The 16,804-nt window shown below is 37.6% G+C and overlaps 1 protein-coding gene across 11 annotated transcripts in view; it reads left to right on the forward strand.

The window, feature by feature from the left end:
- tenm4 (teneurin transmembrane protein 4) overlaps positions 1 to 16,804 on the forward strand; it is a 183,352-nt gene that overhangs the window by 106,338 nt on the left and 60,210 nt on the right. For 10 of the 11 annotated variants that reach the window (XM_041258618.1, XM_041258621.1, XM_041258622.1 and 7 more), the window contains 5 exons: positions 2,988 to 3,158; positions 7,784 to 7,998; positions 9,458 to 9,668; positions 13,335 to 13,436; positions 15,370 to 15,564. In XM_041258618.1, the coding sequence (XP_041114552.1) occupies positions 2,988 to 3,158; positions 7,784 to 7,998; positions 9,458 to 9,668; positions 13,335 to 13,436; positions 15,370 to 15,564 (894 nt within the window). The remainder of the gene's footprint in view (positions 1 to 2,987; positions 3,159 to 7,783; positions 7,999 to 9,457; positions 9,669 to 13,334; positions 13,437 to 15,369; positions 15,565 to 16,804) is intronic. The other variant, XM_041258620.1, reaches the window with a different exon arrangement.

Here is a 16,804-nt window from a genome sequence, read left to right on the forward strand (position 1 = left end):
AAGACAATGGATGTACAAGTAAAGTGGCATTTTGGGGTAAAGGAGAACCAAGCCCAGCTAGCATTATAAAGAGGGTTGCCTTTGAAAGAATGCACCCTGTATCATAGGGATACAGCCATTAGGGTTTTTTCCAGTAAGAGTAAGTTTCAAATTCAATTGCCTATATATGTTTTCTATAAAGTCACTGAACCCTGTTTTTAGAGACAGAGAACGTGTTGCCTTATGCATGGTTATTATACTCAGTAAAGCACTAGATTTTCAAAGCTGTTTACTCTAAATCAATGGGAAAAAAAACATGAATTAAGCATCTAAAATAAATAAGATACAAATTAATGATTGAGCGAGACAAAATGCTTGACAGTCGTTCGTGAGCAAATGCAATAACAAACAGCCACGCCTGCATGAAGGTTTCAATTCTGTTTAGCCATATTTTGGTTGATTGAGACACACCATGAGGCAGATTGCAGCAGGGATGTAGAAACATTTGCTCTAATCGACACTGGGGCCAACAATTCAATCCAGAGAAGTTTGGATGGAAGCGTCAGTAACAAGCTGCTTCTGGGGCATTGATCCGCATATTGTGCATTTGTGTCTGTCAGCCAGGTCAACCCCTCTTTATCAAAAGCAGTGTGAAATCGCGTACCTGACCCGCATGACACTGGGTCCTGACCCAGGTAGGTTCTAACCTGCATAGAGTATGCCAGTTCGATATGAGCTGAAGTCACACAAATCACATTCCCTTGCACAACTTTCTGAATCAGTCAGTAGTCCTCTTGATGAAATGAAAACAGCATTAGGAACGTCTTCTACAAACCACTTCTTTAAGAAGGCTAAAAATATTGATGCTGACGACAGCAACAGTGCATCGACTACGACTGTGGACCCAAACACAAACAAAGCCACTGACACACAGGCGTGTAAATAATGGAGTAAGACACTTTGTGGAAATACTTGAAGAAATTAGATAAGTACATTATCTATTATACGTGTTACTAAAAGTTCAGTATACAAAAAAAATGTGAATTTGTATCATATTTCTTGTGTAAGAAAATTTGTATTTTAGTAGTGTTCATATACGTTCAGATTCAGGACCACGAAATTGTGCTAATGACGAATTGGAGTAAATTTTCCGAAAGGTGTTTCATGTGAAATAGGCTTTGCTGTGAAAAGGTTCAGCTGGACTTCTATGTATCGTACTATTACTGCTGTAATTAATAGCGGTGGGGGTGGGGTGGGGGGGTGACAGGCAGTTTATATTGGGGAAGCAGTGTCTCTGTAGAACAAAACATATTCTTTTCATTGAAGTGACCCATTTAAGATAATACAATTATACAACTAATAACATATTTCTGGCAGTTCAGCACTTGCCTTTTCAAACATGCCACCCCAAGACTATAAAACCACGGATTGCGCACTTATATCCTGATGCTAATTTGGCTTCCAAAAGATACAATTGTTACATTCATATTAAGATTAATTAATCCCCAGATGAAAGGTGTTTTAAGTAGAACCAAGTCCCAGTAAGAAAAAAAAAGAACAAAAAACACTATAGTAGCAATACAAATCTAAAAGAATAGGGGACAACCACAACAGTGGACCACACAAGAAAATAAATAAAATGATACAACGTATAAATGTAAATCACTTGTCCCTGAAGCAAACCCATGCAATCTAGTAACCTTAGCCCCAGTCATTTAATCGAGACCTTAATTTCACACATCATAATTGATTTGCCTGGTTATTTATTAGAGAGCAAAGAAGAACCAACAAGCTAATGAAAGAGCTGTAATGTGTTTCTCGTTTTTTTCCGCTGACTGCTGGTTTTCAGGACGGCTTACGCTTCACTAAGCTCGCCTTGTCTTTTTTCTTCTTAGCGATCTATCACGGTCATCTCTTCCCCCTTCTCTGTCCCTCTCTCCATCAATCTGTTCCATAGGGCATTTGTTTTGTTGATCTTGTGAATTATCATGGTGTGTTCTTTTTTTCCTTTTAACATTCCTTTTTTATGTTTTTTTTTTTTTTTTTTTTTTTTGCTGACTGTAACTTTCTTTATCTGTCCAGCTGTGAATTGATAAGGTGATAGTGATTAGCACAAAAAGGGTTCTTGTAGGTCAATGGGCATTTGTGTTCCAGAGCAGTTAAGTGTCTGCTGTCCTGCTCATCCACTATTTATAAACTATGGGGGGGCTCAGCAGATTTTCAACAGACGACCTCTGCAGCAACAGGCAAGCATCTCCCTCTTTACATGTCAGCATTTAAGGTTTTAATGCTTTTTTCTCTCTCCATCTGGTACATCAAAAACCATACCCATTCTGTAAATCATTCACAGGGATTCTTTGAATCACACAGTGAGTGATACTTGCTAACCCTTTTGGTCCTTTGCTAAGATTGCTTTTTTTATTTTCTAAAAAGAATAAAATAGGTTGTTAATGTTTTACAACCAAACTGCTGAGTGAACAAGATTTACTTTTGTAAATTAATTTTGTAAAAAGTAATTTACAAAAAAACTTGCGATACTTAACTCCTGCATACAAATGTGCGTGCTGTTCGTGCAAAAAGACTGTCCTCTAGCATGCACTTCTTTCTTTTTTTTTACACAATAATGTATTTATTCAACCAGAACAATACCCTTTGAGACTAAAGTCTCATATACAGTATGTTCCTGGTAAGACGACATGGAGAACAGCAGTCACAAGAAAACACCTTTATATACAAATCGATAAAACACCTCCAATACAGAAATTAAAATCGGTGTATAACCAATAAACACAGGGAAAACACTTGAAATGGTTACTCAATTCACACTGAGTTCACCTATATATATATATATATATATATATATATATATATATATATATATATATATATATATATATATAGTATCACAAGCACAATTACAACATTAAAGAACTGTTAAATTACATTAAAAGGCCAGAAATCAATGACCAGGGAATCACAACAACCTTTTTTTTTTATCGCCATCACAGCCATGCACCTGTTTGGCCTAAACTGGCATTTGCAGCCAGTGCAGAGGCAGATGTATCAGCTGACAGAGGACAGAGACAGCAGTCTGCCAGGGCCCACGGACATCACGCTGTCGTCATCAGGGGGCACAGGGTTAGAGATACCTGACAGGAAAGGTAAAGACCCAGGCGAAGGTATGGAGTGTCGTCCGTCTTGTTTGTGTTATCTCTTTGTTTTCTGCTAATGTAAGGTAACCAAGTGATGAAGTGCCCCAAAATCTCGCCACGACGTTTTATTTTTTTTTAAGTGCTTAGCAAGTAAGCAAGTAAGGAAGTTAACCTACAGCAAGCTCCCCAGCTGCACTGCTTTCTTAGAAAGAGGAGACCATTTCGAGATGCCATTCTATTTGTGAGATGTCTCGCCCATTAAAATATTTAGCGTGTTTTAAAGAGGAGATGATTATCTATTCAGAAATACCCGGGTATTTAGTAAGTAAGGGGTCTGAGTGAGGAAATATGGGCAGTTCAATCCCCACCCATAGTCTTGCTGTGAATCATTTGTTATTTCCACACTTTTGAACACTACTGCATATTTACAGGTATTCCTTCTAGACAACAGTTGAATTTGATTCCCAGTGCCGCTGGCATGCAATATATTACATTGATGTTAAATTGTTTTGTTTTTTTTCCAATCTGAGGTAAACATAGATATTTATTTAGTGTTTGCTAGAGCTCCAAGTCATGTCTCCAAGTCATTTCACATTTAAATTCTACTGAGAAAGAAATAGATGCCTTAACAAAATTATTTACATGCAAGGCTTTGCCCAGCCCCCTCTCATTATGTGCAAGGCTTTTCATCTGCCCTGCCACAATCATCTTACATACAATATCTCTAACTGTTTACTTACAGCCATCAATATATATTTCAGTATGTTTCGGACAAAAGCCCTTCTTGAACTGCGTAGAAAGGAAAGTAAACACAGTGCAGTAAACTTATTATTTTTCAAAAAAAGTTTTCTGCACAGTGTTTGTTTTTCTTCCTACACAGCTGGCTTTTGTCCAAAATGTCCTGAAATAAATTATTTTTTAATCATTTCAAAACCTTTTGTGTGCATGCAAAAAAAAAAAAAAAACCTCCTTTCAAATATATATTGGTGATTTCAGTATCCCAACAAAAGGTAAAGAGTTTATACAAATGCTATCAAAAGGTCATTTTTGCATCTAGTTTTAAAGCCAAACAGAATGGTGGTTTTTAGAGACTAAAAGAAAGATGGGTTATAAGGTCTCATCCTTGTGTCACAGGTTGAATTACAATCCAATATTGTAGGGTCAGCGTGTTGAGTTTACTTCCTCGATCATACCAAGTCAAGGGAATCATTGAAGTCAGTGATGTCAGCCCTGTCTCAGGAAGGTAGAGATAGGATGGAAATAAGCTCTCCAGTACCCAGTGAAGTTGTTTAAAGATGAACAAGCAAAACCTCCGTTATGAAGGCAGTCCACCACAACTGAGAGTGTACACTTGGATTTTACTGACTGTTTAATGAGATATGAAGGTGAACAATTCGGGATTTAATAACATCTTGGCAGTAGGAACTTTCATACCTTCATGCACTATTTGCCAGATGTTTCATTTGTTCTTAATGAAACACCTTGAAAATCAACTTGTCATGTGAGAATCCTGACGTACAGCCCAGATTTCTAAACTGAAAAATAAATGAGTTTATTGTTTTACCTTTGCGTCCCATGATGAATGCTTTTAAAGGCGACCCAGCATTAAAGTCGGTTTTCCAGTGTGCATTATTGAAGCTGTTCAATTTCCTGTAAGCTGAAGCTCGTGAATATCGCACTTCCACATTGGCCTGCTTGCAGCCGTGCGCTGCGTTTGGTATCTCCTTCCGGTCTGCACAGGTACGTGAACCTGACAGGTATTACAGAAAAGCAAAGCCAGACTTGGTCAGATCTGCTACAATGAAAAGTCAAGACAGACTGCCAGTGGAATTAACATGATTTGTTTTCTAAGGCAGCACTGATAGCAAAGGAGCAGAATGGAATTTGATTTTTTGTGCCCTTCTTACCAGGACGAATCCTTTAATCTCCTAATTCCCCTCTTACTGGCAGTAGAAGAAAGGTTACTGCTGTTTGGCACTCAGGCAGTTAGGTTAAGTTTTCTCACTCCCACTCTTTGACAAACTACCGATTTGGTGATTTTAATTGTAGCAGGCAGTGCAGAAAGGGGAGCGATCAGCCCCTAGCCTAAATTACCATATAGATTAATCTAGAGGTTTCAGCTTGAATACCACAGAAATGGAAGTTTACATAAACATTGGTGATAGCAAATGATATTGAGGAAGTTCTTTGTGAATGGCAACAGCAGCTGAAGGGAAGTCAATTGCTAAAGCTTTCTAATTCTGCCATACAGTACAACTTTGTCAAGAAAACACAGCTAATCAATCAGTTTTAATAGATACCATCATGAATGTACCAAATGAACATATTCTTGTCCGTCCGTTCGTTCTGTTCTTTGATTCACAGATTCTAAGCACACGTCTTTCTTATACTTAGAGTTTCTTTCTAAAGTATTGCAGTCTGCAAGGAGTATATTATCATGTCACTGTATCCTGTGCAGCAGTTTTATCATGTACTATGATATATAGTACCACACAAGACATCCCTATTAGATAATAGTCACAAGGTAAAGGGTGTATCAATAGCAGTCAGGCAAATGAACAGATTCATGAGTTTTCATAACCTTCCAAATTAAAGAATAAGAATTTGGAAAAAGTAGCTTGTAATAATTGCCAGTCACTGTCTTTTTTCATTCTCTCTCTTTTTGGTCCTTCACACAAATGGTTTTTGATATGTCCATCACACATTTCCTATCTTTAGTTAATTTATTTCTCCTAAAAAAAAAGGCATGCAGAAGTAAAATGACAGCTTGGTTCTTTGGTTTAGACTGCGTTTGATAATAGTGTTGGTGCATGTGTTGGTATCACACTCATCTGTAGCCTAAAAGTTAATTTTCTACCTTGTGAGGTGCAATGTATATAGATGTACTTTCCATAAAACCAAGGTCACATTTGTTTAAAAGTCATCACACATCCTGCGGTGCTTGTTAAAGAAGATACGGCCCCTTCCAGAGGCTTAAGATTCCAGTGCAAGCTACAAGGGCAACCCTGTATAAATACTCTATGCACATACAGCATTTGAACTGGATTTCAAGTAATTCTAGATGTAATCAGAGCAAGCTACTGCGGATTCTAACAATGGTCTGCTTCACGTAATGTATGACCTTGAGTAACTAATGGTCAACACAAACCAACAATGCATGGGAAGTTTTCTTTCCCTTTTAATGTGCAGGGTTGTACTGTAAAAGCATTCGTTCATATGTTGTGTTTACCTCACTGAGCCTTGGTTATGTACTTTTGAAAACATGAAAGTAAAATTCACAGTTTTTAAGTGGGTCCTAAAATGTTTTTTGCTTTTGTTTTTTTGGGGATTTTTTTGTTTTTTTTAAGAACAAGCTGAAGTGTGGATATAATCATTTACTGCCTAAATACTGGTTCATTAGATATTTTATTAGCGTACATTATTGTCTTCTGGTAGATATAAAAGATGAAACAATCTAAAAGGAGGGGAGCAAATCAATCCAAGCAGCATTTATAAATATCTTAAATTACCATGGAGCCAAATGTACCAAGGTTTTTTTTTTTTTTGTGAAAGATAAACAAAACTGTTACAAAAAATGGTAACAGATGCCTAGGGCGCTCATTTGGGTCATCAAAAATCCTCAGCCGTTTGTTACAAGTTTCATAAGATTAACAGTGTAATTTTCCCTTCTCAAAAACAGACCAAATTGTATTTTGCCGTCAAGACCATGATAAACCTGGCCCCTTTAGCCCGATTTTGAAGTAGAAGTGAAAAAATAAAAAATAGTTATTGGAGTATCATGAAAAAACAGGGTGCTTTCTTTCTGGTTTCATACCATTTCAGTATAATTAAAACTTTGTTCATTCTCCAATTCAATTCATAATAAAGCAAAAACCTCTGTATGTCATTTTATAACTAAAAATGTGACTAGCTTGAGAGCATATTAAATCTAGTGTAACATTACATATGCTAAAAAAAAAAAAAATTGGTTCCCAGGCATGTGCACATGGATTTCTTTCAGGTACATGCTATGTTTAATAAACGGTCAGCTATTGGACTGAAAGAGCCTCTGAACCATCTGCTGTAGTTTTACGCCACATCTGTTTTCAGGTCCTGGGAGTTCTGTGATGATGGGGTTTAGTTTAATAAAAATAGCAGTTAAAGTCGGCTTTTCTGCAGTGGAAGCAGATGTTAAAGCTCAACGCAATCTGATGGGATATACAATTACTTTCTAAATGTTGAACGAATTGCATGAAAAGGTTCACTGGTTATTTATAAAGTAACACAACCTAAAAATCTGAAGAACCCTCCCCCCTACACACACACACACACACACACACACACACACACACACACACACACACACACACACACACACACATACACATACATTTTGGCAAGGTGGGTACTATTCACAATGCTTCAGCGTGTACGTTATTTTTTTTTTAAAGTTGTTTTTTTTTTGTTTTTAATAGTTTGATATCCATGAAACCGTTCTAGACAGTTTGCTGCCTTGCTCTAGAACAGTTTAAAAAAAATCTATCTTTTTATTTTATTCATAAACAAACTGAAAAAAAGCATAATTATTGAAAGGAAGGGAATTATTGAGAGGAATTTGTGTAACATTTCAGCTTTCTTGTGGTTTCTGATCTCTGTTGGCATTATCGCTGCAGGGAAATCGGATGGCATGTTCCCAGATGACAGTTTCATTGACACTGGAGAGATTGATGTTGGACGGAAAGCCTCGCAGAAGATTACTCCAGGGATATTCTGGCGATCCCAAGTGTTCATAGATCACCCCATGTATCTGAAGTTCAATGTGTCTCTGGGGAAGGACGCTTTGGTAGGGATCTATGGCAGAAGAGGCATCCCTCCATCTCACACACAGGTGACGATAAACAGCTTTGAACTTCTTTTTATGGTAACTGATTTGAGCACTCTCAATTACAGCGTAAGTGGCAGTTCAATGCATTTAATGCAGTAACCTCTGTATGGCTGATCTTCTCTTTTTATGGTACAAATCGTGTTATAAATCATGTATAGGAAATTAATCTTTTGTTTATTAGCAGTTCAAGTACCAGTTTTGTTTTTGTGATGTATAATAATTTAACTCCCTACACATCACAAATTACCTTATAACAACCTGTTGCTTTAGCGTAAAAGATTGTATTTTACCATATGAGCCATTGGACACGACACAATCACAGTTTCAGTCACAGTCACTGTTCTCCCAAACAGTTCAAATAAAACAGAAGCCTTTACACAAATCTCCAGAAATGGATTACGGTTAAATACAATGAACATTGAAAATATATATACAAAGACTTTTATAATGAATTGCTTGTAAATTAAAAAAAAAAAGAAAATAATGCATTATTATTTAAAAATATCTAAGGCAGTTCAACATTAAGCTGAATACTTAACATGATTCCTATCAGTAATTTAAACCAGGTTAAGATCTGCTTTTCTTGGCAAGTAAAAGGTTTTTGAAATGTATTCACTGAACAAGCTGTCATGGTGTGCAGCAGAAGAGAGCTTGCTTGCTAGGTTCTTTTGATACCAGCACTTAGTGGCTCTCTACACATAGTATTACTTAAACAGTAGCATGACACTTTAAGGTTGCAGTAACAGCTCAATTGTAATTTTTTTAAAAACATATCTTATCGTAGTGCTGGTCTTGAAAAGACTACTTAATTACTTCTAAGTCATGTTGAGCTATTTTTACAGATATGGTAACCATCACTATGTGGAAGGTACAATAAGCACCTTCAACATGCCGAAATATGTTAATTATGGGTTCAGTGAACAACTGCTAGAATTAGGAATTCCTTCAACGGAGACCAGAGAAGGGAATACTTGGTGTCATCTTAAATTTATAAGCAGAGATTTTATTTTGTTTTGACCTGTATAGTGTGAGTTTGTGTGCGTACGCAAAACAGCAAAGAAAGTCAGCAATTATTGGAATTTCAGTGGATAAGCTATCCTTATACAAACAAAATACACCAATTATGTATATTTTGTGCATATGTTGAAAATGAATATAATACATATATTGTTGGAATGTACAGTGAATAGATGAAAATTTGAACTCTTCATTGTACCAGCCCAGTTGTTTTATTATGTAGCTTTAGGGAGGTTTAAGACACAAGGCGAAAGCGAGCCAAACTCTCTGATCAGATGCTCCCCATTCAGTTTCAGGGTACCCTTATACAGCATGGTGGGTTTAGTATAATGTGGCTCCTCCTGCTCTATGAATAAAAAAAAAAAAATACAAATTTGCATGTTCTTCATGAGAGCGGTTTGTAACATTGTGAACCAGTGTCTAAACAGAACCGTGTGTTTTCCAGTTTGACTTTGTGGAGTTGCTGGACGGTAGGCGGCTGCTCACAAAGGAAGTCCGAAGCCTGGAAGGACCAGGGCGGCAGCATCGAAGCATAGTCCCTGTGACCAATCACGACACAGGATTCATCCAGTATCTGGAATCGGGAATCTGGCACCTGGCTGTCTACAACGATGGGAAAGAGGTGGAGCAGGTGTCCTTCATAACCACGGCCATAGGTGAGCTTCTCATCACCCGTCTGTGCTTGCTGTGTGTGTTTCAATGAACACATTAGTTAGGTTGATTCAAATTTCAAGTGACCTGACAAAGCCATTGGAAATGTTGCAGAAATACTTGCAGTTTGTGCATTTGTGTGTTTTTTCCTTTTTCTATTTCTTTTTTAACTTTCTGGAAGCTTAAAAAGTAAACTCTGTATTAAGAGGTGACTTGCATATAAATGCTGAGACAATATTATCTGTTTCTATCAATTGGCTGTTTTGAAAGCTCAGTGGATCAACACCATGTGGTTCTCACTGGCTAGAAAGTATAAATAAGGTACTCTAGAAAAGACAACTTCTGTAACTTTATATCCACAATTGGGGTTTTTGGAGTATTTTAATTGGAGGTATCTAGAACTCATCCATGACACAGGCCTGCTCTGAACAGCAGTCAGGCGGGAATCGCTTTCACTCACAACTACTAACTGAGCCGGAGTTCAACCAAGAGCTGAGAGATGAAAAGATGTGCTGTGCAGTGTTGCCCAGAGCCACCCAGCTCCAGACAGTCTCTCAGAAAATCTTGGATTGAGGAGAGAGTAGTAAGGGGATGAGAAAGAGAGAGTGGGGAAACTGTAAAGTCTCTGCTTCTGCTCATTTCACCTCTGCTGGATGTCAGTGATTTATCATGCAGGTCAGTATAAATAGAAAATGGGAGGGTTAGGGAGAGCTAGAATCAGCACATCTGAGGGCAGATTGGCAGCCAAAAACCTGCACATTGTGGAGAAAGAACAGATGAGTGGGTCTGGGAGCAAGCTTCTAAAGCTCCAGTGATTGGACTTTGTAACAGCTGCTACTGCTATGCCCCTAGACTTGAGCTGATTAGGTCACGCTGTACCCTCAAGCACAATGGGAAAATAAAACCTTTCCCTTTTTTTGGAAATGGGCGTTGCAGCTGTGTCCTTCATCATGGAAAGGGTTGTTTTGTTTGTTTTGTTCATTAATTGAAACTCTAAAAAGTAGATGCATTTGAATAGTGTGGCTATACAATTCCTGGGAGGCTGTTGATGTTTAGTGATGATTATGACTTGTCACTCAATATTGGTTTGCGCTTTTATTGGTTAAAGACATTTTTCATGCTCCTGTTTAAGTAGAAGTGTTTTTAGAAAAAAATGATCAGCTGTCATTATGACCCTGTTCAGTTTACAGGCTCTCCAGACCACTGAGATAGGATAGATAGGAGCCATGTCCGCCTGCCATGCCATCCCCCAGCCAAATGTTAAACCTTTTCTGTACTGTATTTCCCCTATTTCTGCCTCGCCATCTCTTCTGTCTTGGCAGCAGAGAGCACATGCAGTTCTGTGAATTTCCCGAGAGCGAGTGGTGTTATGGATGAATTGTCCGCCTCCCACTTAGTGAGCCTATACATGCACCCTCCCTTCGCAGATGACCTTTATCAGCTTTCAGGGAGAAATGATTTTTAGTCACTCTTGTCTGCTGCAAGCTGCATTTCAGAGGGCCTTGTGCTGCTAAATTGACAATCAGGTCTCTACAAAGGCCTCACCAGCACTTTTCTCATGAAACTTTTTCATGGTTTTGTTTCCCTCTTGTTTGTTTCGAGAGAAAGCCTTCAGGGTCGCTGGTGGAGAAAGTGGAAGCCTGCTTCACACAGCACTCAGAAGTCTCTGATGGCTCCCCAAAAAAATAAATAAATAAAAACAATACTAAGTGCGGCTATTGAACGCTAACTGATCCTTTTTGTGTTTATTCTGAGAAGCCCCAAATCTATTAAGGGTATACTCTTTCCTTCAGACATTAAATCTTTCCCTTTTCCAATATTGCTTGAGGGGACAAAGCCTTCTGGCTTCACAGCACTAATGCCTTTTTGTAACTACTGGGTATTTTCTTTAGTTCCAATGTGCAGAGTACATCGTAACAGAAACCTGACTTGAATGTATTCTGTACATTGTGTCCCATACATGCCAACACACCAGCAACTCTTATTGTTCTCTTAACAGTGATTTTCTGTATGGTAACAGGTGACTGGTAATGTACAAGTAAGTGAGCCTTATATAAATGGAGGCATCTGTTATGCAACATTTTAGTCAATGTACAATATTTGTATTATGTATGTAAATTCCCAGCTTAATGCGGTTGTTTTCAAATCAGGCACGGCTGTAGGATTTCTAAGAAACAGATTCCATTTGGAATAATCCATTACTGCAGTATTCCTTCAAATGCCTCAGCACTTCAGACAGACACATCAGATTTGCAAGTAAACTGCATGGTAAAAGAGTATTGTGGACGATCAATGTTACTGTGAATTCACAGGAACAGCTCCCTTGTGCCTCTTCACTGTGTATACCATTGACATGCACATACGATTACTTGCTTAAACACTGTCTATGAAGAGGCAGGAAGGGAGAGAGCTTCACAGCAGATAAATAGGGAGGTTGATGCAGTAAATAAAATGCAACATAAGGCACCAGCCGAAACATTTCCCTGAGTCACTTTCATGACACGTTTAAACTCTTCCTCAGCGTTAATTCGCAACGAATAGGAACTTTAAAAACGTGGCCAAAGATTTGAATGTGACAATACAGGGATGCTTGTGTGTGTGTGTCAGAAATAATGCTAAAATAAAAAAGGTTTGGTCTTTATGTTCTCAACCTGAACCTAAGCTGCAGAGTTTACCTCGTACATAATTGCAGGTAATTGTGTTACCAGTGAGACACAAAAACAAAACCTGCTGCTTCTGAAATCCTCTTCTCCCTGGTCGTTCGGGCTTTGAGTAACGGCCCAGGTGTCCTAGTTAGTGCTTCTGTTTGTGAACCAGCAGACCCCAGGTGAAATACTGATTACCTGCATGCTGTCCGTGCTCCCCGTTCGGTCTGCAGGTTGGAGCGCTGGACTTCGCTTCCTTGAACATAATCATTTTCTTTTGCCTCAGCCTTGGTGATGATTAACTCCACGGAGGATGGGGAGGAATCAAGCTGGTTTCAGATAACTAGCTCTTTGTCTAATACAGGAGCCTCATTGTTCAATATACAGTACCTGAGAGAACAAAAAAGACTCCCAGGCAACGGCCTGGGTGAATCCTTTCCATAAAAGGCCAGTGACAAGTATTAAGTTATAAATATAGACTTTGTTTGTATTGAGCGATACTGTACATTTACTGCATTCTCTGCATACACATGAAAACACCTGCAGTGTTTTACAGTATACAGCATAAGAGCACTAAATTAAGCTGCATACCTACAGTGTAGTCTGTATATACAGCAGACATTCTGTAGTCATCCTAAATAAGCATTTTTACAGAAGTTCCTAAAAATGCTGCAGGGCCCCTTCAGAACAAGCTAATGACAGTTTCACTTTTCATTCCTAATGTGTCTTCTTCATTTGAAAACATCTCTGCACAACACAACAGAACCACTCCATGCGGGACTCTAGGTTTTAGATTCCTTCAGTGCTGTAACTTTGCTGGGTGTCTATTTCAGAGGATATATCTATTTCGGAGGATTTCCGTATTTAACCCTGTGTTATTCTCCTGTACCCCAGTTGTATCAACGCAGAATGGCATGTAAAAAACCTTGTTGGGACTGGTTTGTATTCCAGAGACTGCGTTGTGTTATTTTGAATTCTCTCGTTCTTCTTTTTGTTAATGGATTCTCTGAATTCTCTTTTTTCCAGAGTCATTAGACGAATGTCCCAGTAACTGCTATGGAAATGGAGATTGTGTTTCCGGAACCTGCCATTGCTTTCTAGGCTTCTTGGGGCCGGACTGCGGGAGGGGTAGGTGTTGTTTTAAATATGTTATTTAATAAGTTTTAAATTGAAAGCCTGAATAGCATGGCTTAAATCATACCATAAGCATAGCATTTTGACAGGTTCTAGTTGAACTCCATTCCATATGAGGAACAAATGCTAGATGTCTGAGACAACCAGGAGGAGTTGACTGTCAGGTTTTTATTAAGTGGTAGTCCAAGCTGTCTCCGTCTCATAACATATTAGCAAATGATCTGTCTGAGGTATTATTTTTAGTGTACACAGAGATGGTCACAAAGTGATCTGATTTACCACTAATTAAGAACATCGAGTGCAGTTTCCAGATGGTCAGTTAAGGTTGTTGCTGCTGCTAATTTCCCACTTGAATAATTTAAGTTGGAGATCCTTAGCGATATTATTGATTGAGCTTCTAAAATTATTTGGTGTTCCATGCAGAGTTTAACAGCTTCAGTCTAGAATTTAGCATTACAAGTTTTGGTCTTTCCGAATTACAATAAGTTAGTGTGCTATCAGTCTCAAAAGAAAGCATAGTGTATCTTATCTGTAGCATACTGTACGTACCGGACCACTTAACTGAAATGTGAGCCAACAATTAAAGTGACTTCATTATACCCTGAATGTACGACAAACCTACTTTCTTTCATTTGCTTCTTCAAAGTAGAGTGGGGAGCAAACTTATTTATTTTCAGTAATAACTGCAGCTCCCATATAGGTTCAGACCCTGGTATTGGAAATAGAGCACAGCAATTCTCTGTAGGTGTGGACTGGGATTTTAAAAGAGCTGGAAGACTACAACAGAAAAGACAGACAATTTAATTTACTCACTAAAGAAAGTGAAACACTGTGTGTGTGTGTGTCTTTTCTCTCATAGTCTACTGGACTGTGTAATTTAACAAACACAAAATGTCATCACTTGGCGTTTTTTAATTTTGTTTTTTTTTTTTTACTTTGGAAACTCATTCAAAAGTGAATGTATATGCTAAGTCTATACAAAAGTGTAGTTTAATTATTTTTATGCTGAGTTATTAGCAATTACAAGACCATCTGCTCTGCGATCGATGATCAATGCAATATTGATTTGTTCCCTTACAGTCCTGACAAATTTGAATATGGAAGTCAATCGAGACGTGCTTGCTTTTGAAAGCACTGTGCTAGTTTTCCAGTTACACTTCGCCATCCATTTTTTTTTTACCTTTCATGCTGTTAAATAAACAATGTTTTTTAATAAGATCGCTGCATGAGTCGCAATTATTTGCTTACAGGAGAGCATCCTTAAATATTTATGAAAAACATGGGTGGTATCTTTGAAAGTTTGTTTTTGCCAGCATCCTAATCAATCTGAAAATCAACATTGTGTACACAGAGATTCAACTAAATCTGTTTTTTGGACTAGATAACAGCTAATAATAGACTGTTTGTTAGAGTGGTAACTAACATTGTAACAGAAGCTTGATATATGGAGTGCTATTTATTTCACAGCAGTGTTATTACATGCTGCAGTAGTGCAGTTACTTCTAAATACATACAGTTATGGCCAAAATTTTTCCGTCACCTAGAATTTTAGAATTGAGACATAATTTAAAAAAAAAAAACTATTATGGACAATTTAGATCTTTTACTTAACGTCAGATAATCAAAATACAAAATGATATCACAAAAGTCTACCGGAAAAGCCATAATAGTTCTACAGTATTTCATATTAGATTTCGAAATGTCACATTTTTCATTTTGTCCGTTTTTTGTTAAGTATATGGAACCCTAAAAAGTGGTATGCAATTCAAAATGTTAGCATGACATTATTCAGCAGGGTTCATTGGACTTTATGAACTAAGGGTTATAAATATATATATATATGGACAGTACATGAACACTTGTTATTGTACAGACACAATGTGTATTTGTATCATCTCTTATGTTTTTGTATGCATTATTTTTAAAGCTTCATGCCCAGTATTGTGTAGTGGTAATGGGCAGTACTTAAAAGGACGCTGCGTGTGTCACAGTGGATGGAAGGGCACTGAGTGTGACATACCAACCAACCAGTGCATTGACCTGGCGTGCAGCAACCACGGCACCTGCATCGTAGGGACCTGTATCTGCAATCCTGGCTACAAGGGAGAAAACTGTGAAGAAGGTACTAATAACACACATGCACTGTAATTAAACCAGCCAACACTGCCTGTCTGTCTCAGGCAACGACAAGTAAGGCAAGGCTGGTTTTCAAGAAATACAGCACTTAAGGGGGACCACAAAACAGTCTGTGGTAATTTCAGAAAAGGTTAATTGAAAACTGTGATTCAGACTGACCTTCAGTAAAATGCTCCCTATGAAACACAGAAAGTGAGCTTTTAATTGACACTGTCTGCGTGTCAAGTGTTAATATGGCTATTTGTAATAAACCTGATATATGAATGTCCAGCACAGTTTATTAAAATGTGTATATACTGCATGCAGTTATAAAGATACATTATTTTGTTGTAAAGAGGGGTGTATTTAAAAGATATCCTTAGCTTCTCTTGTCTGTCACACCAGCCCATGTCCACTTCTTCTCACACAGTCAGGGCCTCAGCTCAGGGCTGTGATCTCCAGACCTGAACTTACCCAATGTGGAGAGGCGATGAAACGGAAGGTTTTCAGAATTTATTCAAACATTAGTTGAGGGCCAGAGACCTTGATGGGAACCGGGCCTTCTGTTAAATACACATAGAAATTATATTAAAGTGTATTGCATGTGTATGCTAATTTTCAATTTAGCTCTTTCTGTATATTCTGTATATATGAAACTGTCATAAAAAAAGTAAAAAAAAATGAATTCCATAAAATCGGAATTTATAAAATCTTTTGTAAATCTTTCTGCAAATTTGAATGATAAAAAATGGTGTTGTCATAAGAATTAAAATATTTGAAAATAATGTATTATATATATATATATATATATATATATATATTATATATATATATATATATATATATATATATATATGAACAAATAGAGGGTATTATTGAATAACTGTATCTGCATTAATGTCAAAGTATTCTTTCTGAACTTACCTTAACTTGAACAAGTAGATTTTCTAGCCTATAGACATGATTCTCTTGTTCTAAAAAAGAAAGTCAGTTATTTTGGATTCTATGGTTTGCCATCAACAACACAAAACTATTCCTTTGTTGTCTAAAATCCCAGAAGCAAAATTTAAGCAGAAGTAAGTATTACTTTAATCCTGTCACAGGCTCCTTGCTACAGGCCCGCTAAAGGATAAGACGAGCTTTGATAAGATTGAAGAAGCCATTGTGTGTGACAGGACTTGAAGACTCTCATTTCAAGATGAAAAATGGACCTCGGATTATGATAAATGGAGGGATTCTGACATGCA

This window comes from Polyodon spathula, chromosome 9 (genome assembly GCF_017654505.1).
Source record: "Polyodon spathula isolate WHYD16114869_AA chromosome 9, ASM1765450v1, whole genome shotgun sequence".
NCBI classification, from domain to species: Eukaryota; Metazoa; Chordata; class Actinopteri; order Acipenseriformes; family Polyodontidae; genus Polyodon; species Polyodon spathula.